At 50.8% G+C, this 23,875-nt stretch overlaps 1 protein-coding gene across 1 annotated transcript; it reads right to left on the bottom strand.

The window, feature by feature from the left end:
• Positions 1–664: 664 nt before the first annotated feature.
• Positions 665–23,501, bottom strand: BAG3 (BAG cochaperone 3). Its single transcript, XM_040254868.1, has 4 exons — positions 22,972–23,501; positions 7,454–7,777; positions 5,247–5,651; positions 665–2,041 (listed from the first exon to the last, which is right to left on the bottom strand). The coding sequence occupies exons 1-4, from the start codon at positions 23,155–23,157 to the stop codon at positions 1,226–1,228; spliced, it is 1,731 nt and encodes a 576-aa protein (XP_040110802.1). The 5' UTR covers positions 23,158–23,501; the 3' UTR covers positions 665–1,225.
• Between the last annotated feature and the right edge of the window lie 374 nt (positions 23,502–23,875).

Here is a 23,875-nt window from a genome sequence, read left to right as displayed (position 1 = left end):
ACATCTCAGGCCCATCTTTCTCTTTCTTCTCAACTTCCACTTATGTGACAAAACATATCTCCACATTCTGGGGCTGGGATACTTCCCAAGCTCTTAAAATACATTAGTCCAGAAAGATCCTTTCCCCTCCAGTGGCTTCGTAGTACATCTGATCCCTAACCCCAGTGACTTCGAGGAACCCAATCTGGGAAGATATACCTGGTCCCAGCTTGGCTTGGTGACTCAGAGAAACGTCAGATCAAGATGACCCCAAGACACTCACAGAACACGTGCCCAAGCCCCAGAGACCTGGACTCCAGGAATGCGTGGGCCAACCTCAGGCAATACTGGGAACTGATTTCTCTGTGCACTTTTGAACCCAGGCAGCTGCTTGGTGAGGCCTGCAGGTGGCCTGGGGCCAGGTGGGCAGAGAGGCACCTTGGCTAGGGCAGTTAGAGAGGTGTGATGGGCACATTCCCATTACCTGGGTTTATAGCCCTGGGTCTTCCCAGGTTCCAGCTGCGACCTGAGACAGAAAAATGACTCATTTTCTCATCTTACCAGTAGGGACGTCACTAATCCCAGAGCAGGCTTGTGAATGCACCCGCTGTTTATTTTTCCTGAAGCCAGTGCAAGTCTTATCTTGATGGTGCCACTCTTCAAAATTCAGAAACCACAGAAGACATTTTGAGTTACATTATTACTTTATTTTCCTTTTTTTTTACACATAGCATTAAAGTCATCCCACATACAGATATTTCTATGGCTCCTTACACATTTTATTCTATCTAAAGTATCATAGCTATGAGATGACAAAAATCATCCCATTAAAATGGCAACATTTCTGAAAAACGGGCTTCATATTTAGTGATGAGAAACTGACGCCCCATCTACTTCCCCAGCCGAAAAAAACTCCTTCAATCTAGAGCTAGAAAGACAGTTCACATCCATGGCTAACACGTGGGGCCCATACAGAGAAGGCTTCAAAACAACAAGCTATGGGGTTATTAAACTTGTAACAAGCAACTTCTTTATTTGTACGGAATACGAACACAAGAAAAGCATCATTTTCCTTTTTAGCCCTTTTATTAGTGTGTTTTGCCTCCACCCAAGTTACTGCGTACCAAGCGGCTATGAAGAGTAAAAACCAACTGATTTTAAGTCCCTGAAATGCATGCAACTTATAATTCCCTAAAGCACACAATCAGTTCCCAGTCTCCGGGGCTGACGCTTCACTTCGTGGAGACTACGGTGCTGCCGGGTTAGCAGCTGTGTCTGTTGTGCTGCTGGGGTCTGGAGTTGCTGCTGCTTTGGCTTCCAGCGGCTGGGTTTCGGTTTTGGGGTCTTCTCCATCTCCAGTACTCTTCTTGCTCTTGTCTGCAGCCATCTCCATGATCTCCTGTAGTGGCTGATCGGTCTCAAGGGAGCTGGGCTGGAGTTCGTAAACCTGGACTTGACCCGGGACATCTATTGCTTTCTGTTCAAGTTTTTCCAAGATGGTCTGAACCTTCCTGACCCCATCTCTCCTGGCTTGGCGGACATCAGCTCGCCCTTCTGGGTCTACCGAATCCAGGGCGAGTAGCTCTTTGGTCAGATACTCTTCTATCATCAGGTACTTTTTGTCCGTCTTCTTGCCTTCAAAGTTGTCCACAGCCTGTTCCAGCCCTTGCACTTTCTCCAGGATGGCTTCTACTTTCAGCACACCTGGATGCTTTGGGGGCACTTCAGCCTCTCCTGGTTTAGGGGGTGCAGCTTCTGCAGGGGCAGGACTGGGAGCTGCTCTCTCTTCTGCAGCCACATTCTTAGGGGGAGAGGGGACAGCAGAGGGGATGGTAGGAGGGGCGGGGCTAGGAGAACAAGGCACTGGAGCGGAAGGAACCTTTATTTCCACCTTCTCAGAGGGAGGCGGGGGCTTCTGCGAAACAGGTTGAGCATCCACTTCCTTTCGGATCACTTGGATCGGGATGTGTCCGGGAGGGAGATCTGGTCCAACTGGGCCCGGCCTGCTTTCTGGCTTGTTTTCAGGTTGGGGAACAGGTGAAGGTTCTCGATGGGTCATGGGCTGTGGGGAAGAGGCAAGGACACAGACAATTTTAATGGCTGAGAGTCACAAGTGGTCATTTGTAGCTAGTACTGACTAGAAGGAAATGGGAATGACTTTTAAAAAGTTTAACAGTATAAAAGAGATTTTCAAAGTCAACTGAAAGTAGTTGAATAAAATATGGTACTCATCATGTATTATGGGGCTAGTGGTAAAGAACCCATCTGCCAATGCACAAGAGATAAAGAGGTGAGTTCGATCCCTGGGTCAGGAAGATCCCCTGGAGGAAGGCATGGCAACCCACTCTAGTGTTCCTGCCTGGAGAATCCCATGGACAGAGGAGCCTGGTGGGCTACAGTCCATGGGGTCCCCAAGAGTCAGACATGACCAAAGAGACAGCGTGACCAGCACACATGCCTTATATGTACCCAAACCATTGTTACGCTTCCGGTTGTTACCCCGGTCTCTCAGTCTGTTATCTCTTACTGACTTTTTCTGGAGACGGAATTGTTATGGCGATGAAAAGAAAACCAACATGATTTTTCAAAAAGGAAAATACCCCAAACTCATGCTGACTCCTGAGTCACTTTAGCTCAAAGCAAAGTCCTGGGTGACTGACTTTCAGGGGATGGAGCCGTGGAGTAATCATTGCCACTTGACCCCTTCTGTGTGACAGTCTCTCCTCAGGGTGTGACCTTCCCAGCTCCTGTTTCAGCAAAGTTATAATCGTCTTTTTTTTTTAAACCTATGACAGCCTTGTGGTTTCTGCCCAGACTGATGTATTTTTTTGAGAATAAGCAAGATGCCCCAAACGGGTAACCCTATAAGACTTCTGCTTGGACGCATTTGTGCCAGAGCTGATATTGGCACAGTGCAGCACCTCCACACTGACGACACGGCTACAGAGGCTGAGATACTCTTGAACGTGACTGAGATACTCTAACGTGAGATACTCTTTAACGTGACTATAAGCTACAGGCGTATTCTAAAAAATGAACTATGCCTGCAACATTCAAGTGAATATCTAAAACCCCCTTAAAAAAATCTCACACACTCTGATTTCATCAACTGGGAAACAGGAGTTAGATGATAACACTTGTAAAGTACTCCATATTAAAAACACTAAATCCCACTATAATATTCAATTAGGTCAAATCTTTGCAAGCCTCCAACATGGGATCTCTGAACAAGCTGTGAAAGGTAGGCCACTATAAACAAGTAAGATTAAGTGGAAATAGGATTACATATTGTTTCACCAGTTACACAAAATACATAGGAAAGATATGAGAGGAAACACTGCCAGCTTTGCAAATGAGCACTTCTTTCCCATTTTAAGGGATTACTGAGTTTAAGTAAGGATCTGATGGACGCTTGGCTATTTGAACACTACTAGCCTCCTTTTCCATCAAATCTCTTCTGCCAACCAGAAGTCCTCAACTTTGGCCCTTAGCATTCATGAACTAGCCACACACCTCTCCTTGGACTTTAAAGCAGTAGCTGAATAAGTGATTTTAGAAACACTTAAGAGGGGGTGTGCCTGCTGGCTTGTACTTTTCAAAAACTTTTCAAGGTCAGGATAGCAGAAAAAGACTGAGAAACTGATCCAGATTAAAGGAGACTAAAGGCAAATGACACCTGCATGCAGTGCTCATGATCTTAGACTACATCCTAGAACAAAGGGGAAACTGCTCTAAAGATGTGGAAATGAACCGTGTATGAGACAATAATGTCGTAAGGATGTTAACCGTCCTACATCTGATATTTCTAATGTAGTTATGAATGAGAAGGTAGCTCTCTTACGCAAACATCTGCTGTCATGTTTAGGGGTACAGGGGCATGTTATTTATAACTAAATCTCAAACAAAAATATACATAATATATGGAGGGAGGAAAAATGACAAGGCAAATGGAGTAAAATGTAAACAGTGAATATGGCTGAATCTTTGCTTTCATGACCTTTATGTATACTGGACTTCCATTCTGTAAGGTTGGAATCATTTCCAAATAGAAAAGACAAAAACAAAACAAAAACAAAAGCCAGTAACAGGAAAGCACTCTGTTAGAGGGCCCTGGACAGCGTCCCCATTTGTAGGAAGAAGATGCCCTCCATTTGTTTACAGGGGGCTTTCCTTTTAAGAACAGTGGTCAAGAATTCACTCAGCAGCTGAGGGGCCCTGGATGCTGGGTATTCTGTGGCTCTAGAACTAGAAGACTGCTTCCCCCAGGGATCAGTGCCTGCACACTTCTGTGCTGTGTGCTGTGCTAAGTCGCTTCAGTCATGACTGACTCTTTGTAACTCTGTACTGTGCCCACCAGGCTCCTCTGTCCATGAGATTCTCTAGGAAGAATACTGGAGTGGGTTGCCATGCCCTCCTCCAGGGAATCTTCCTGACTCAGGGATCGAACCCGCGTCTCTTGTATCTCTTGCATTGGCAGCTGGGCTCTTGACCACTAGTGCCACCTGGAAAGCTAGTGCATGCCTCTACCGAAGGTTAAACGGGCACTGCCTGTGACTTTCACCAGATAGGCGGGAAGGTTTCCCAGCCAACCAGCCGGCTGGGCATCAGCCGGGCAACACGGTCCTTTACTGCGAAGGGTAAGACATGCTGCCTGTGGTCAAGGTCAGAGCAGAGCTGAAGAGAGCAGATGAACACTTCCGAAATGCATAGAATAATCAGATGCTGAGCTGTAAGAGACTAGGCACCCTGGGAAAAGATGAGGAGGCTGCATGGAAGCTGCAAGACCGGCTTGTCCCCTGAAGGATGGGAAAAGTTTAGATTGTGGAGGCATCTCAGAAAGTGGGTTCAGTGTGAGCAAAGAAACAAGAGAAGAGACAACAGATGAAAGAGCCAGCAGGGTGCAGAAGGGGTATCTGTGAGGCAGGAGATGGAGGCTGCAGCTGGAGTGTGGAGTGGGGTGTGGCAAGGCATGATGGGCAGAGGACACCTGGGCCCCAGATGTGTGACACTGTGCTCTGCCCACCTTTCCCCATCACGGTGGTTGGAACTCTGCCCCTGAGGCAGCTGCAACAAAGAACGAGCAAAAGCTGTAGAAGGCACCGGAGGTTCACAGCCCTCACCCGCATTTCTGCTGGTGACCAGCATTTTTCCAGGATCTCAGTCTCCCCAGGAAGGGCTGAGGGCAGGGGACCCAGGACACCCGCACAGAGCTCCTCCGGCCCTGGAGAGATGCCACCCCAGTCCATCTGCAACACCGACTCCCATACCTGAGGCCTGTCGACCGTGGTCTGCACACGGACAGATGGCGGCGGTGGCACCGGTGTGCTGCTTCTGGCTGGAGAGCCCTCCCGGCTGGACGCACCCCGGACGGGAGGCCGGAAGGGGGATGCAGTCCACGTGGCCCGGGGCTCCCAGTCATCCCCCTGGATCTTGTGGTACACGGGCTGGTGCGTCTGGTACTCGCCCTGCTGAGCTGGGTAGTGCGTCTTCTGGGCTTGGTGGAAGGATGGCTGGGCTGCTGGCCGGGTGACGTTCTGCTCATGTATCACAGGGATGGAAATGTAGCCCCGGGGGAGCTGGTGACCACCCAGGCTGCTCCTGCCGGAGGAGGCAGGCAGGCTGGCTGAAGAGGAGGACGAGGAGCAGTCCGAGGCTGCTGGAGACTGGGACCGCTGCAAGACACAGAACACACAGCCACATGGCCCTGTGAACCCCCCTTGCCTGGCTCGCCGACTCTGCCCCCAATACGCGCCTGCTCAGGGTGGCAGGTTTAACACAACCTCCCACCTGTTAAGCCTTTCCAGTGTCCACATGTACTGGTAAGATAGGGAATTCAGCAGTCAAGAGGCCTGGGCTCAAATTCTCAACAGCCTGATAGCTTTGCTGTTTTAGTCGCTAAGTCGCATCCGACTCTTTGCGACCTCATGGACCTCATGGACTGAAGCCCACCAGGCTTCTCTGTCCATGGAATTTTTCAGGCAAGAATATTGGAGTGGGTTGCCATGCCCTCATCCAGGGGATCTGGACCCAGGGGTTGAATCTTGGTCTCCTGCATTGCAGGCAGATTCTTTACTGTTAATGAGCTGCATTTAAAGTACAGAAAAGAGTAACCCCTCCTCACCTGACTGACTTGAAGAGTCTATAAAAGAATCAGCGGGTGTGTCTGGCACCAGCACCACCCACAGGAAGTGCTCACTAAGTTTTAGTTATTGTTGTCACTTCCATTTCCGCTTTCCTGGACTCTTTTCCTGCTTATCCCCAGAGAACCCAGGGGACAGCGGGAACCACGTCCCCATGTGGACCGAGGCAGGCCAGGCCCCTCTCCCTTCCTGACTGCCTACTTTCTATTTTGGAAGAGCAGAAGAGTGTTTCCCCAGCTGGCTTCTAAGGCCCCTGCTAGGTTAAATTTGTGAAGATTTCTCTGACTGACGCATCACTTTTGATTTTTACAACAAAAACATTACAAATGCACTCCAAGAAAGGGAAAGTGCCTCCTGTGTGAGACTGTGCTCAGTCATGTCCGACTCTTTGTGACCCCATGGACTGCAGCCTACCAGGCTCCTCTGTGGATGGAATTTTCCAGGCAAGAATACTGGAGTGGATTGCCATTTCCTTCTCCAGAGGAACTTCCCAAACCAGGGATCCAACTCACGTCTCTTGCCTCTCCTGCACTGGCAGGTGGGTTCTTTACCACTGCACCACCTGACGCTTCCATTAACTATGTTTTTCGCCTGGAGTGAGCATTTCTGCTCAAGAGCAGTGCGGGGGACACAGCGGGATGGTGTGCCAACAGGAAAACCCAGAGGGCCTATGGCTCAGGGTTCCTGCTGGGGTCGACTCGCCTTCAAGTCTCAGCTAAGAACCAAGTTAAGCACTATGCTTTAAATGTTAGTGCAAGGAAATGCTGACCTCAGACTTAAAGCCTGAAAATATTATTTTATGTTTTGTTTTAAACGGCGGACACTGTGAGGGCAGGCATGCGGTCTCATTTTCAAGTCAGCGTAGCTCCGAGCAGTTAAGACTCACCCGTGAACACTGAACTGAGTGAAATGCCACAGAGTCTCTCTGTGTTTCTGACAGAAAGCTCAGGGGGAATGAGGGGTGTCCTAGGAAGAGCCAAAAAGCCAGGCTTTCGGGCCCTACAGTGCCACTTCCAACTTTATGCTTTTGGACCAAGCTGTTTACCCCTTCTTGAGCCCCAATTCCTGAGCTTCAGAAACAAACCACAACCTCTGCTCATCTGAAAAACCAGCCTGTGAAATGCTGGGGGGACATGGGGCTGTCAGCAAGCGATCTTTGCTGGGTGACGCCGGCCAGGCCCCGATGCCCCACATCTCACGGGGCTGCCATGAGGGTCTGGGGTCATCTGTGGTCTGGGGCAGCCCAGGAAGCATGAAACCCAGCTCCCCGCCATCCCTCCCCCTGCCCGCGCAGGTCACGGTCATATTGGCCTGTGAGCCAGGGCTCTCCTTACCTCGGGTCCATGGGAGGCTGGAGGCTGGACTGCTGCAGCAGCTGCTGCCGGTGCACTCGGTTTATCTGGTTGGCTGGCTTCCGCCACACCCCGCAGGGGTGACTGGGATCTTGGGGGAGCCGCTGCAGCAGCCTCGGTTTGGAAGCGCTGCGTCCCGGGCTGGGAGTAGGCGAAGACAGGGTGCGGCCGGCTCGGGGCGCCTTCATGGAGGACGGGGATGGGAATGTAGCCTGGCCGGAGCTGGGGGTACACAGCATGACCTTCTCTAGTGGGCAGCAGCCTGGGGCCCTCCCGCGAAGGCCCATTTGCAGAGGATGCGGTTTCCTAAAAGTGAGAGGAGACACACAGACCTGTTAGAAACTGGGAAGGAAACAGCCCTGAGGAGAAGAAAGCACAATGCCATGTGCTCCAATCTTCCAGAGTGACTCTGGGCCCCATGGTGCCAGCCAGGAGCCAGGACAGCTGAGCACAGAAACTGTGGGTACCTCCCCTGATCCCCTACTTCTTCCAGACACCTCCTCCCTTGTTGAAGCTGCTGTTGGCCCAGCAGTTTAAGAATGAGAAGCATCAAGAGAAAGCAAGAGACAAGCAAGGTATCTGTAGTGCACAGGAGAAGTCCCAGTTTCCCCAGCTGGTAAGAGGTTTTTGTTCTGGATGACAAGGCAGCCTTGCATACAGCGGAGTCCCCGACAGCCTCCCAAACCTTCAGAGACCCAGATCAGAAGATGCTAGGAGGATTCAATGCCAACTCGCTAAGGGGGATTACAGCCAGCATCTCGGCTTCCTAAACGGTCCTCACATTTCCTGACAATGCAGACTCGCGTGGGACCCCGACACAGTCCACAGCTCAGAAATCTGCAGAGAAGGGGCAGCAGCGGGCAGGCTCAGGAATATTTTCAGAACAAGCGGCAAGAAAGGGAGATACCCGAGGAATGCATCGAAGAGGCACAGGATGAGAACAAAACCCAGGGATTAGTTGTGCTGGTCTTGTGATGCCAACAAAGCCTGCTTGGCGAGGAGCGGCTGGGGTCCCTCCTATGTCCTCTCATGGAGTTCTCCCTTCAGTGGCCTGGCTATTTTGGGACCCTTGAGAAGGCCAAGTTCCAGATGTACCACAGAGAAAGATCCTGTTTCAGACAACAAGGCTAGCCAGTCACTCACCAGGCAATGTCACTCCTCACCAAGCAGAGGCTGGGCGACTGAAGCCAGGGACCCCTGCGGCTTTCTGTCCTGACCATCTCCTGAGCACTAGAGGGTCCTTTCACAGAGGGGGCTGAGGATTCGTGCCACTTCCATGGATCCAAGTGGACAAGCTATTATGCCTCCTTACGAGGCATCCCCCTGAACGGCAAACACCAGAAGGCTTGAGGCTCTATTCCCGCTGGAGCGAAGCTGGTCACAAGGAGGGCAAGCCCTGGACCTTAGATCTTTCAGACCTGTGAACCTCCCTCTGGCCTCCTGCTGAGCTGGCCCCCCCAGTGGGCCTCCCAGCACTCAGGAGAGGCCCGGGTGTTGCCGTGTCCTTGGGGACACCGGCAGACAGGCAGTACTCTCAGATTAGTACTCACGTGCTCAGGGTGGCGGCATTATTTTAGCCTGCTTAACTCTCGGGTCACCCAAGAGCAGGGAGTGGGTCCAGGCGTCACATTCAGAAGCGCATTCCTGCCACGAGACAGGCACCAGAAGGAAGGCAGCAGCAGCGCTGAAGGAGGCCCGTGCTGCTGGGTGCTGACTCATCACAGGCCGGCTAGGCACCTCGTCCTCACCCTGGGGCACCATCCCTCCAGCCTGGAGTGGAGCCTGGACAAGTGCGGGGGGCGGTGTCCCTGCTGGCCTCCTCCTGGCCATGCACTAGAGCAGAGATGGGCAGGTTAGCAGCCCTCGTCCACTGGCTGGCCCCTGGTGAATGCCCTGCTCCCAAGCTACTGGGTACCATGGTTTACAACCAGCAAGGCTCAATCCCTGCCGGCCGGGGGCCGCATGAAACAAACAGGATGACCACCTGGAGAGCACAGGGGCCCATCTGGGCTTTTCTAGTAGGGTGGGGTTTCCTAAAGAGGGCTCCCGTTCTTTCTTACCTCCGTTAGTAACCATTCTTTCATTGGGGGTAAGTCTCTTCACCTCTCAGAGCCTTAATCCCCTTTGCTAGAATGTGGAGCTAGCAACACCCACTTCACAGGTCTGTAGTGAGCTATTACGAGCGCCCATGGCGAGGGGTTTGCCCAGGGGGCTGAAAGACATTCCCTTCTTAAACGGGCACAGGATGCTTCAACTCAAGACGCCCAGGGATCAAAGGAATCAAATCTGAAGGACTCAGTTAACCGGTGGTAACCGGAGTCAGGAAGGTGGACGCACCTGGAGGAATGGTAGTCGTCTGGGAAGGGACCCTCTGAGGAGATGGAAAAGTTCTCTCTCTCTGGGTGGTGGAGATAAATGAGTGTACACCCATGTATAAGAGCAGTCTCTCACAGTCTCCTGTCTCTGGAGCCCCCACGCTGTCCATCTCCTGCCTCAGTCCACCCAGGCTGAACCCCTGAGGGCGGCCACCCCCCACCACCCTGCTGTTAGCCGTGCCTCCACCTCAGAGCCTCCCGGGGCCTGGAAACCTTAGAGAGGCCTGGCTGAGTGAGGCCTGGCCACCCCTGGGGGAAGCCCCTGGATCCAGAAGGTCCGAGGGCGGGCCTGCCAATACATTTTATGCATCTCGCCGAATATATTTTGTGCCTCAGTTGAAAACGGAAAGGGAAGAAAAAGGAAGGAAGAAGGGGAGGAGGCAGAGGAGCAGTTCTGCCTGCCCTGGGGCTATGAGAGCACAGCCAATACCAGGCCTGGGTCTTGGGGCAGTGGAGGGAAGCACGAGGTCGCTGTAGGCCAGGGTGGGGGCGTCAGGGGCCAAGCTGGAAAGAAGGGAGGCTGGGAGGGGCCCGGAGGCTGCTTTCCTATAGATCTGCGGCCTGCACTTCCGGTTCCTGTGAACGAATGGCTCATTTATGCCGTTTAATAAAAACCCCATGCATCTGTTCATGACTGTCGTGTCTAAAAGAAGGCAGGCGCCCTGATACTCTGGTGGGCAGCGGCGGGGGTGTGTGGCAGGCTTTGCTTAGAAAACACTGCTTGAGGTAAGTTTAAAAAAACCATCTCACGTCTATGGATTAGAAAACTGACACTTCTCCGTGAACGAAAATTTAAACCCGAGTGAAACGCCCGCCCATGACAAGGTCTGCACGGGGTGCTGATGCCGCCTCCGTTCCCACTCTGCTCTCGTTAGAGCCCTGTCAGCAACAAATGCTTCAGGTCTACAAACCAAACTGCAGGACCTCGAAGAGCCATACTGCCCTTTTAACCTTCTGCGGTGTTTCATTAGAGTCTAGTGAAAGAAAAGATGTACTTTTTTTCCAGGGGTGGGGTGGGGGAAGACTTTAAAATGTTTAATTTATATTAAAGTATTTATATGTATTTAAAATAAGTATACATTCAAATGGCTTTCCTGGTGGCTCAGATGGTAAAGCGTCTGCCTACAATGCAGGAGACCTGGGTTCGATCCCTGGGTCAGGAAGATTCCCTAGAAAAGGAAATGGCAACCCGCTCCAGTACTCTTGCTTGGAAAATTCCATGGATGGAGGAGCCTGGTGGGCTACAGTCCATGCAGTTGCAAAGAATCGAACATGACTGAGTGACTTCACTTTCTTTCTATACATTCAAATGTATATAATAAATATCTATTATAAATATTTATAATTCTCCTAGAAAACGTCTAGAACATGCCTCCTTAGTCCCATAAGAAGTGTTCTCAAGTTCAAGCCCAAGCCTCTTGGTTATGCTGGCCGGCATGTGTCATGAAGATGCACTACCTGGCCCGCCCTGACCTTGCTGGGGCCTGGGGCCTCCGTTTCCTGGGGGTTTCGCTCCTGCGAGGCCCTGCAATAGGGACGGGTTGCCAGCGAAGTGGCCCAGCAGACCACGGCCAGCCCAGCCTTCCCACCACCGCCTGCCTCGCTTCCTGAGGAGCGGTGACAGCATCCCAGGAATTACCCTCCAGGCAGCTCAGCTCATTATCCTTATCTGATGGCAGAGCCATCAGGAATACATTCATACAAAATCCAATTAGGAAATCAAAGCCTGACTCCACCACTTATCTCACTGCACTAATTTATAAAATGAACCGGCCAATTCTTCTTCTTTGGGCATTACTTTAAAATCCTCGGCAGGTGCCAAACAACTCCACGAGAAGGCCAGGACGAAAAGCAGGAAAAATTGCCTCAGATGAGCCAAAACTTGCCCTAGCAACTATCAGGTGTTATTAATAGATAAGCCTGGGGTCAGGTTCTGAGCTTGGACAAGGGTGTGGCTTACAAACAGGTCTTATTTACTCATTGTTGTTGTTCAGTTGCTAAGTTGTGTCCAACTTTTGCAAACCCATGGACTGTAGCACATCAGGCTCCTCTGTCCTCCATTATCTCTGGAGTCTGCTTAAACTCACATCCATTGAGTTGGTGATGCCATCCAACCATCTCATCCTCTGCGGTCCCCATCTCCTTTGGCCCTCAATCTTTCCCAGCATCAGGGTCTTTTCCAGTGAGTCAGCTCTTTGCATCAGGTCGCCAAAGTATTGGAGTTTCGGTTTCAGTGTTAGTCCTTCCAGTGGATATTCTGGGTTGACTTTCTTTAGGATTGACTGGTTGGATCTCTTGCAGTCCAAGGGACTCTGAGAGGATGACTACACTTCACCACTGATTTTTAGTAACAGTGTGGGCACTAAGGGACAGCTAGTAGACTTGGAAAGAGACTTGGAAAGCGTGGTCCCAGAGCCAGCTCTGCCCCTAAGGAGGCACTACGGAAGCAGCTTACTCCTACCCCCCCCACCTCCAGTTTCCTGAGCTGCGAAATAATGTGCTATAAAGCAGTGGTTCTCAGACTCTAGGGGCGTCTGGAACACCCAGGAAATTAAAAAAAAAAAAAAATGCAGATTCGCTGTTCAGTCCTAACAAAGTCTGACTCAGAAGGTCTGTGGGGAAACCCAGCCCCAACGGCCCTGGGAGCACAGCTCTAAATGAGGGTCCTTCCAGCTGACCTTCTCCCTGACCTCTGATCCCAAGATCTCTCCTAGCTGTAAACACCTACATAAGGCTCAAACACAAGGAAAAATTGATGCTGCAGAAATCTAAAAATGATCACTCTTAACTGTACTCAGTTAAATCACATCAATAATCGCTGGAACTCAAGGCGCCCCGAAGTTCCAGGAAGAGGAGGAGTTCCCTGTGCTATCCAGTAGATTTGGGACCTTAAAAGCAGGCTGGGACCATAAGCCCTGAAAACCGTGCCCCCGTGAGCCCCAACCTCAGCTCCACAGTGCAGTGTTCTTTAAAACGTGGGCTAGCCGCTACAAACCATGATCTGAATGAAGGGGAACAGCCACAAAGGCAACTCAGAGCACCACCGCCTTGACAGCGCTGGAGTCTTAAGTAGGACACACTCTATTAACTGGGTTTTTAGGCCAGAAGAGCCTCATGCCTGTCAGCTAGTGACTTTTACTAATGATACTTCCAAGACTTCTAAAACAAGGGAAAAAAAAAAAGATGAAGGGAAATAAGAATCCTGGGACTCCCCATTTAGCAAGGACCTGGATCAAAATAAAGTGGCCTGGGCTTGCCTCTCTCAGGCAGGAAGCAAAACAAAAGAAAAGCTTCCTTCTAAAGCACACACAGAGACCTGAGCTTCAAGGTCCTACAAAACCTTCCGCTTGGTATTATAGGCCACAGAAGAGAAACAGGAATTATTGCCAATGTGATATATAAACAGATACCTACATCCCCACAGCCAAACTCTAAGCTCCCACTAGCGTGTGGTAAAGGGTCTCTTCCACTGCCCCCAACCCTGCTTGGGGGCACATTAAGAGACATTGGGCAAACTCTGAATAATAAGCAAAGACCACATCCACCAAAGTCTGTTTACAGCACTCCTGGTGGGACAAGAGTCTACACTCTAAGCAATCTAGTCCCAGTGATTGAAGGTTTCATCTAATATACCTGTTATTAGAGTATGTACACTTCTCTACAAAACAGAGTTACAGATGTACAAAATAAACTTATGGTTACCAGCGGGGAAGGGGGGATAAACTGAAAGATTGGGATTGACATATACACATTATGATACATAAAGCAGATAACTGATAAGGACCTACTGAATAGCACAAGGAACTCTACTCAATATATCTGTAATGGCCTACATGAGAAAAGAATCTAAAAAAGAGTACATTACCTATAGTGGATATAGGTAATGTATAACTCATCCACTTGGCTATACACCTGAAATTAACACAGTATTGTCAATCAACTATATCCCAACAGCAATTTTTTTAAAAGAAGTATGTGGCCCTGATCCTGGGATTACTGAGATGGGTGTCCCTATGCGCTTTTACTAGGGAAAATTTTTTTTAAAAAACATGACATTGCTTCTCCTTTCAGCTGTGTCCCAATAGGTAGGAATGAACCAGCGTGAGCCCCCATCTCCAAGCTGCCATCCTAGACTCCAATCCCGCCCTGCTGCTTGCCAGCTGTGTGCTCTCAGACAGGACTCCTTGCTACTGAGCCTCAGGTCCCCTAGCTTATAAAAATCCCCATGCCTGTTGCCATATTTAAGTGAAATAAGGCACAAGAAAGTCTCTGTGAACTCTGAGCTGTCCCGTGCCCTGTACAACTGCGCTCTTCCATTCCACAAATAGTGACTGATGGACCCAGCTTCTCCCAAGCAACTGCTGGTTGGGCCTACTATTCAGAAAGTTGTAAATTCAGGTTTGATTCCTCAGTGGTCTCACCCAAGTTGGTAATGAGCCTGTTAAAAGTTTGAAGCCCTTTTATCTGAGAGTCCTAAGAGCACTAATTAGCAGGGATGCCATTTTCTCTGTTAAGACGTTATCTAATGTTTCATACTGGAGGCAAACACAGCCCAAGACAACTCCAGAGGCCTGAGCCCTACACTTTCCTCTGCCTTCAGGAGGCCCCCAACCCTGGAGGGGCTGCCTTGCAGACAATCAACACCCAGTCTGCAGTGACTGTAACGCCTGGGAGGAAGTTCTTGGGGGGGGGGCGGGGAATTCCTCCCCACCTAAGCAGCTTCTCAAAGCACTCCTTTCCCAACAACCACACTCCCTCAAGAGGATGGTGGAAATTAGAAACCCCGTCCCTCTTCTTCCACCCCTTAGGGCAGGGTCCAGAACACCTGTGCACATGGCCGATGCCCCCCGCCCCCCAACACCCTTGGGCACCTGGTTGCTGCTGGCACTGTCCTCAGGCCCAGAGACCCTCCCCTCGATCAGACAGGGTTGAGGGTAAACACAGCACTCCCTGAAGAACACAGAACACACAACTGCCCTGGCCTGTCTTGGGCAGGGGATCTGGGGCCAAGGCTACAAGCTGCTGGGGCTGTGGGCCACAGGTCTGGCTGAGGCTCCAGAAGGCTGATGCCCGTGCTGAGTTCCTGCCCAGCTCCTGTGCATCCCCCACGAGGGGCATAGGAATCTCCAGGGAAGGGTGCTGAGGGCGTCCAGACACTGGTGGAAGGACAATCAGCTGAGGTGGTTCAGGGTAAGAAGAGCCCTTGCCTTGGGAAACAAGACTTCATGCCCATTTGGGAATCGGCAGACCCACATCCAGCCAGCACTCTCTACCGTGTGGGGAAGCAGAGCCCCTCTCCGAGAATCCCCTCCGACTTCTTGGTGGAGGCTGGGGGTCTCCCCGCAGATTGCACACACGCCTCAGGTCAGGCCCTGGCTCCTCACAACCCTGCTGGACGGGTACTGGTGTACGCCCATTTCTCAGAAGGGGAGACTGAGGCTGGGGGTGGGGAGGTGAGTGATTTTACCTGAGACCACCGGACATGTGAACCCTTTCGCTATTCCTGCCACACCTGTACACTGTGGGATTAATCACTGTTGGTGGCTAAGGTCAAATGAACATCTGCAAACCCTTCGTCTTCTCGGGGGTGAAATCGCAGCAGGAGGGAAAGCATTTCATTTCACCTGGTGGAGCTGAGCTGAGGCGCAGACCTGGAACATTCAGTTCAAGTGTGCTCCGGGCCGGGGAGCCAAGGCTCAATGCTGAGTCACCGCCTGGCTGAGGCAGGGCAGCGAGAGTGGGGCACTCAGTTCTGAGTCACCACAGACCGGAGACTCCTCAGGCCCAGCCCAGGGCCTCTGCTGGAAGCAAACCCAGGTCCAGCCCAGCAGCAGAGCCGGGTCCTACTTTGACCCTCAGGCTCCGTGGGATAATCTGGAACATTCAAAAAAGCCATGTGGCTGCCTTCCCTGCTACACACGTGTTCTTTCCTATCTTCCTGCCATTTCCACTTCTAAACCATTCATTCATTCATTCTTTGTCCAAGAAAGAATTTTTAATGTAATTGAAAAAAACACAATTCTACTTTAAATTTTCAAGAAACAGAGGAAGTTACTTCAAAATAGGAAATGCCTGTTCTTCCACAGGATGCTAGGGAATTTTCAGGGCTAAGTCTCATTTCCCTCACTCAGGACGCAGCTCTGGGGGCTGCCTCTCAGGAGGCACCTAATGTACATAGGGCTTCACAGGTGGCACAGTGGTAAAGAATCCGCCTGCCAGTGCAGGAGGCACAGAGACGTGGGTTCGACCCCTGGGTCGGGATGATCCCCTGGAGTGGGAAATGGCAACCCACTCCAGTATGCTTGCCTGGAAAATCCCACGGACAGAGGAGCCTGTGGGCTACAGTCCATGGGGTCACAAAGAGTCGGGCATGACTGAGCACACACACACGCTATACACAATATTATAGAGGCAGCGAGCAATCTACAATCCTGGGCTCTTCAGAACGAACAGTGAGTAAGAGGCTCCGCCGCTCTGCAGCGTCTGACCTTACTGCCAGCCTCACAAACGGAAAAACTGGAGACAGACTCCTCGCACAGCCCTGGCTTAGTGGCGTCTGGCTGCTGAGAGCAACCAACCTCCCTGGCAGGCCGGCTCTAAGATGCTGTGTCACTGGCGGGGACATCCAGACGTGTAAGGATGAACTTAGGGAATCAATACCCATGTCCCCTGTGGAGAAAAGGCCATTCAGAAATTCAATAAAAAGGAACCGGCAACTGGGAGACGTTTGGGGATGAGGCTGACGCCGCTTAGGAACCGACAGAAGGCTTCCTGCAACACGCACGTCAGTAAGGGACGCTTTTCTTCAACAGCCTGTCCACTCCGGAGCCCAGGCCCACGTTTTCCTCTTCTCCGCACAGAGTCGCACATACTGACCCCGTGGACCCTGCCAGGCCCTGAAGAGGCAGAGAGATGAAAGAGACGCAGAGTCTGCCTCTGCCTCTGGGACGCTCAGCCCACAGGGACGTGACCTTGAGGCAAAGCAGGAACGTGCTGCCTTTTGGAGGAAAGTTTCAAATTGAAGTAAGGTAGCATCTAGAGCCGGGATGGGCTGCTTCCAATCCGAGAGATGGGGGAAACGCTTTGTGGAAAATGGCCCTGAAGGAGGCAGAACTGTCCTCTGTGTGACATTTAACACCATGACTTGCAGAGAGCGGGCACTCAAAAAATTTCGGCAGAGATGAATGAGTGGAGACCGGAGCTCGTCTTCTCAGCTCAGATCCAGGCTCAGGAAAGGAGCCAATGTGCCTGACGAGCTGTAGGAGATGGACTCAAGGCTGTTTAAAATCGGGGCTGTGCCCGGTGAGCTCGGAGTATAAAGGTCTAAGTTTAAAGCAGCAGCCAGGCCTGCTAGCAGCGAGTCTGTCACCTGGGGTGGAGGCAAAGCTCTGCTCACAGCAGTCTGTTCTGTCACAGCTGACAGGCTTCAGGCCAGGCACCTCCCCTCTCTCCACGTCTGCCTCCTCGTGTATAAGGTGAATCTGACAGCTTCCACCTTTGTGAGCGCCTTTGAGGGTTTAAACAGATAAGGTTTGTAAAAGCACCCACCTGTGTCTGGCACATGTCTGCAAAGGTGTTGACAGATGGGAAAAATCAGTTCCTCCCTTCCTACAGAAATTCTGATTAAGCTTTTGCGAGCTGCATGACTGGCTGAAAAGCTGCTGAGGCCCCCAAAGAAATCGTCCTAGAAATATGTGAAGACTGAACACCACCAGCTATTTCACCCGGCCGCACGATGCCAAACAAGGGCTGGAGATCAACTTTCACATCTGCAAAAGGAGGGGACTTGGAGCCTCGCTTCAGAAGTCCAGCTTTTTATCTGAGAGCTGAGGCACAAAAGGATCACGGGCATGCAGACTTGATTCACGAGCCATGGGGAGCCGCGAGGGCCTGGACAACTCTACTGTCGGGTATGAGAGAGGTTTCCTTGCAGTTCATCAACACTAGAGGATCCTCAGAGGTTCCCAATAAGCAAAGCCTTCAGCTACTGCTCCCAGTTTCTCTATATAAGGCGTCTTAAACATGTTAAGAGCAACATTAACAGAGCAAAACTATGAAGGAGAAAGAGTAGGTTTGGATTTATGCATGGCTTCCTAATTTTTACGAAAAATGCCAGGTCATTTTTAAATGTCAATGGGAAGGAACCAACGTGTAGAGTGGTTTATATAAGGCAACTATGTGTCATTCCAGAAACGAGGACAACGCTAATCAAGCCTCATGGGTGGTATGAAGCTTTCTGACTCACAGGCAGCCCCAGCAGCATCAAACAGCTAAGCCTTCCCGGCCCTGGCTAACGTCAACCACCGCCACAGTTCCTGCGCGCTGTCTCTACCCCCTGTAAAGGGCAAATATACACCGCGACACAGGCGACAAGTTATTGGTCAGGTCTTGCATAGCCCAAACACAGACTGTTCGTCAGAGGGGAGAATGAAGGTCCTGGATGAGCTGGGCTCCAAAGGTATTTGTTTGGCCATGTTCTTTATCAAATGCTCAGCAAATTGCTATTCATCTGTGATACAGACATTTGCTCCAGTCACTGCAACTGGCTGGAAATACAAAGGAAAGAACGGCCGCTCCTTTCCTGTGTTCTGATTCTAAGAGGCACAAGAGCTTGCGATCGATCTGCAAACCACAAGATGATCTCATCTCTCGGAATATTCAGGAAGCTCTCCTGAATGTGAAGGAGAACAAATGGGTCTCTGCTTCAACTGAAACTCAAACCAGCTCTGAGTTCCTCTGCAAGGATGCTCCTATCTGTTTCCTATAGGGCCTGAGGATAATCTGTCAAATGACTGTGGTGAGATTCAGCTGGCAGGGCAAGCCTCTGGCCTGCTTCTCCTGGGGTTCACAAGGGTCTGGGGACCACCTCCCCACACCTGGCACTGGCACCCTGCCAGGCTCCATCCCTCCCCCTGCTATCCTCATGGTCACCCCCAGAAACTCAGGCACCTGCTGAGTTTCACCAGGAAGGAAGGGAGGCTTGGGAGATAGCTCTGCAGGTTTAGATGTGAAGCAGGCTCCCTTGAGGATGCCAAGGCTCACACAGGTGCACACAAAGTCATAGCTCCCCCACGCCACCCCCTCTAGGATGTGGGATCATTGTCCTTTGGTGACTCCCAAGTGCCCTGGCGCCACAATCAAGAACCAACAGGGCAGCTTTTTTTGACATACAGATTTCTGGGTCCTACCCTGAACAACCTGGATCCAACAAGGGAGTACTCACAGCTGGCAACCTGTGTTCTCCTCAGGCTTCCCTGGAGACTGCCAGGCTCGGGAATCCGTGCCCAGGCACCTCCGGGACCGGAAAAGCTAGAACTGCCCTGCTCCTCTGCCCAGGGAGGTTTGCAAGGGAGCGGCACAACGCCACACTCCAAAGCATCCGGCCTCTGTTTATTTCACAAGGCGAGCCAGAGGAGCGGCCTGCATAGAAACTGTACATCTCAAAGAGGATGCCAAGCCCTCTTCCAGAGAAGGGGCCTGGACTGGTAGGAACTTGCCAGGAGACGTGTGCAGAAAATCGATATCCAGGAAGACTGAAGGTGGGGAGGTTCAGATTCTCAGAGTGGAGCTGGAGTAGGCCCAGAGCCTTTGCCTTTAGCTGTCCTGCCTCTGCAGTGAAGGGCAAGATACTTTCACTTGCCCCCTCTTTAAAAATGGGATGAAAGGTCACTCTAAACACCTCAGGGAAATGAGAGAGGATCAACTCTAAGACAACAGCAAATAAAACTAAACCATACACAAAGTTCTAGTCTTCTTCTTTCCAAGAAATTCATTCATTTACCCATATGATTAAACTGCAAACACCCCAGAAACCGTCTTCCCCTGAAGAGGGCTTTCTCTGCTTTTCATGTTCAGTGAATAGCTCTTTATTGACTGACAGCATCTTCCCTGGAAGGTAAGGATGCTCAGAGGGTCCTCTTAGCTCAGTTCCTCTAAAATGACCCTTTGTTTTTTGCCAGAGCTCTTTTCTCAATCCACATTAAGAAACCAATTTTTGATATAAAGTGCTAGAGAAGGCTATTCACTTCATGGCAAATAGATGGGGAAACAATGGAAACAGTGAGAGACTTTATTTTGGGGGGGGGGGCTCCAAAATCACTGCAGATGGTGTCTGCAGCCATGAAATTAAAAGACACTTGTTCCTTGGAAGAAAAGCTATGACCAACCTAGACTGCGTATTAAAAAGCAGAGACATTACTTTGCCAACAAATGTCCTTCTAGTCAAGACTATGGTTTTTCCAGTAGTCATGTATGGATGTAAGAGCTGGACTATAAAGAAAGCTGAGCACCAAAGAATTGATGCTCTTGAACTGTGGTGTTGGAGAAAACTCTTGAGAGTCCCTTGGACTGCAAGGAGACCCAACCAGTCCATCCTAAAGTAAATCAGTCCTGAATGTTCATTGGAAGGACTGATGCTGAAACTGAAACTCCAATACTTCGGCCACCTGATGCGAAGAACTGACTCATTGGAAAAGACCCTGATGCTGGGAAAGACTGAAGGCGGGAGGAGAGGGGATGGATGACAGGATGAGATGGTTGGATGGTATCACCGACTCAATGGATATGAGTTTGAGTAAGCTCCGGGAGTTGGTGATGGACAGGGAAGCCTGGAATGCTGCAGTCCATGGGGTTCCAGAGAGCCGGACATGACTGACTGACTGAACTGACTGAAAAATTTTCCACTGTATTTATTCTGGAGTGAGGTGTCATTCACAGAAGTTAAAGTGAATTAGTCACATAGTTGTTCTGTGTACATCAAAGCACAGTCTTGAAAGCCATGAAGCCCACAGAGCTAACAAAGTGAATGTTAGTTTTCCCTTTATGTTCTAGTGCCACGTTGAGAAATCTCAATTACTTTGGTAAGCAGCTCTTTTTTTGAGTTGATCACATCCAGCCATCACCATCCAAGTAGTCACAAAAGTCAGAAGGGCAGAAAAACAATCAAGTATTCCAGCCTGCACAATTCACACTTAAATCTCATAGAAATTTAAGACTCTTCTACCTTCCTCTGAACAATAAACTGCCTCTTAATTAGGACTTTCCGGTGTAGGTCTCTCTTTGCTATTGGTACTGGCTGAATGGCCTTTGGAAACACACATGAACTCTCTGGGTTCCTTTCTCAGAAAAAAGAGAGGCCGAGCTAAAAGATCTTAAACTATCTTTTGACTTTAAAATTCTGTTAAATTTTCAAATCAACTTTTACGGCATCAAACTTCTGATTTACTAGCTCTTATGTTCTACTTGTTGAGAAAAATAACAGTAACTTAACCTGTTTCTCCCCCACCCCTTGAAAAAGTTTGTAAAACCACAGCCTAACCCATCCATCATACATAAGATCTCAACCTGCTGGGTGAGTTTCACATTGAAAATCAAGCGCCAGCAATGTGGCATGTACACTGAACTCACAGTGGATATGTTCCTACTTGACCTACACTTACCACCACCGACGCCAGTGGATTCTGACTCTTCCTGTCTCTATAGGTTCCTGTCTCTATAGGAAGGAAGCCTCAAAAAGACAGGATTTTTTTTTTTTTTTTTTTGGCCTCAGTAAAGATCTACACCCTTGCAGGCTGCAGTAACAGAGCTGGTTTAAAATGAGCTTTAGTTTCACTCAAAAATGGGCTGAACAGACAAGCGAAAGGAATACACGGTTATGTCAATCCCAGCTAATTACAGCCTCTTGAAATAATTTTCAAGAATAAATATACAATTAATTTCTTATAAGTATAAGCTGCTGATTATACAATATCTCACTGTTGGGTACCAGAGTTTCATAAATATTTTAAAGGAAAAAGCTGCATAAAACTGAAGATGGTTAACACAGATTTTTTTCTTCTGAAACAATGGTTTACAAAACATTTTTAATTCTGTGAATTTTTAAATCTTCAAAATAATTTACCAGCTCTTTATCTTTTATTTTGCCCAGACTATTTATTTTTGCCAAGCTTTACGTTTTGAAAAAGCTCAAAGTTATAGAAAATTACAAGAGCAGTACAATTAGTTATAATTTTTTAAATTAACGGACTCATTCCAAGTTTATATTTTCAAATTTTCATGGTTCTAGGGATTAAGTAGTATATACACCCCTGCATATATGTAAATAAGGCATACTTCTAAAACAAAAGTATTACTACTAAATTATTTGTGTATTGGGGATAAGAAACAAATCCTAAATATTTTAGTAGCATAAGGAGAAAGGGAATGTATTGATATATATATATTTTTTTAATCTCTTTCTGACCAGGGTGAGGCAGTATCTAAGGCAATAGCCAACTAGGAGACAGTCTCGCATCTTCAGTTTAGAAATTGCCTGGAAGATTGCATCTTATTTTAACAAGTCATACTAGAATGTATTCCTAGTGAACACAACTTTCAAACGATACTACAGTTTTAATTTCAAATACAGAAGGGAAAAAAAAAAAAAAGAAAAGGAATGCATTGACATCAGTCTCCTGAGTCACTGTGTGCCTGAGGTGGGAGAGTGAAGTCAAGATACCCTCAACCAAGTTCAGGAACTTGAGGATGTAAAATTCCTAAGAGACCCTAAAGGACCGCCACAGAAGCTTGCCAACGGTCCCCTGGCGTCTGCCAAAGCGCGGTCAGCAGAGAGAAACGAGGATCTGAGCCCTGGAAGCCGGGTGGAGACCGTGGCAGGGCCTGGCCCGGGCCTTGGTGCTGAGCAGGCCGGCCACCCGTCGTCTCCTGGCCCAGGGCCCCTCGAATGGAGCCGGTGGACGGGAGCTGGTGCCACCGCGCGGGTCCCGCTTCCCGCCCGACCCCCGGAAACCAAACACGGCCCAGGGAGGGCACTCCTCTTGGGAAGCTCCCCAAACTGGCCCAGACGCCGGCCAAGGGCGGGCCTGGAGAGTGGGCTCGTTGGGGGCGCAGCAGGCCGACCCCCCCTGGGAGCTGGCGTCCTCCTGGGGATCCGTGCATTCCAGGCGGCCTTCACTGACCTCCGAGGCACCGGCTGCGGCCGGCGGGCACCTGGCGCCTCGCGTCTCCGCAGCCGGGCCCAGTCCAGCCGCCCCCGCCCGGCCCTGTCCCCAGACTGGCCGTCGATGGGGGGTTGGGGGAAGGTGGAGGGGGAGCCGCTGGCCAGGGTGCGGCGCGGGCCTTGCTCACCTTGGGGCCCTCGGGGGGCACGCGCGGGTCGTTCCACGTCGTGGTGCGGTTGTTGTGGTCCACGAAGAAAGGCCAGCCTGTCTGCGGGTCGATCTTGATCTCCCAGCCGGGGGGCAGGGGGTCGCGGTCGCTGGCGCCGTTGCCGGACGCCATCTGCACCATGGGCGAGTGGGTGGCTGCGCTCATGCTGGGTCGGGGTCGGCCCGGAGGGGCGGCCGCCGGGGTGCTGGGTTGCAGGGTGCCGGGTCGCGGGGTGCCGGGTCACGGGGTCGCGGGGTGCCGGACCTCCAGGTGTAGGGTCGCTCGCTGGCCGCGGCCGGAGCGGAAAGTCGGGAGCGCCGCCGACGTGTCCGGGAAGCCGGCGCCGGGCACCTTTATGAATTAAAGGAGGGGGTGACGTGGCCGGAGAGGGCTGGAAGTGTCTGGAAATAGCCTCCTCGCTGCCAAAGGGGAAGGAGGAGATAAAGGGAGGTAGCAACTGGCCGGCTAGAAACTTCTGGTCCCATCCAGAGAAGTTGGCGGCGACGCGGGTTGGATGCGGAGCTCCGCCCTGAGTCATCAGCTATAATCGGGGCGGGGCGGGGCGTGGGCGGGGCGTGGGCGGGGCCTCCGCCGACCGCCCCTCCTCCACCCCGCCACTTCTCACCCCTATTCGCGGCTCCCGGGGTCTGGGGCTCCTGGCGGAGTCTTCCCTGAGCTGGGCAGGGGGTTTGCAACCGCGGGATCCCTGTGTCGCCGAGCGGCAGGTCGAGCGAACTCCCGGGGACGTCATCTGTGTGTCCTGGGCCGGTTTCGGTTTTCAGACTGGCTTGGTCGTCTTCGAGCCGCGTGGCTGTTCCCGGGACTGGCTCCTTCGCGTAAAAACAAACTCATAGTTAGCCTTTTAAGTCGTTGGGGATTAAAC

The sequence above is a fragment of the Oryx dammah genome, unplaced genomic scaffold (assembly GCF_014754425.2).
Source record: "Oryx dammah isolate SB20612 unplaced genomic scaffold, SCBI_Odam_1.1 HiC_scaffold_14, whole genome shotgun sequence".
NCBI lineage: Eukaryota > Metazoa > Chordata > Mammalia > Artiodactyla > Bovidae > Oryx > Oryx dammah.
The sequence above is the reverse complement of the archived record's forward strand: the minus strand, read 5'-3'. Positions and strand labels throughout refer to the sequence as shown.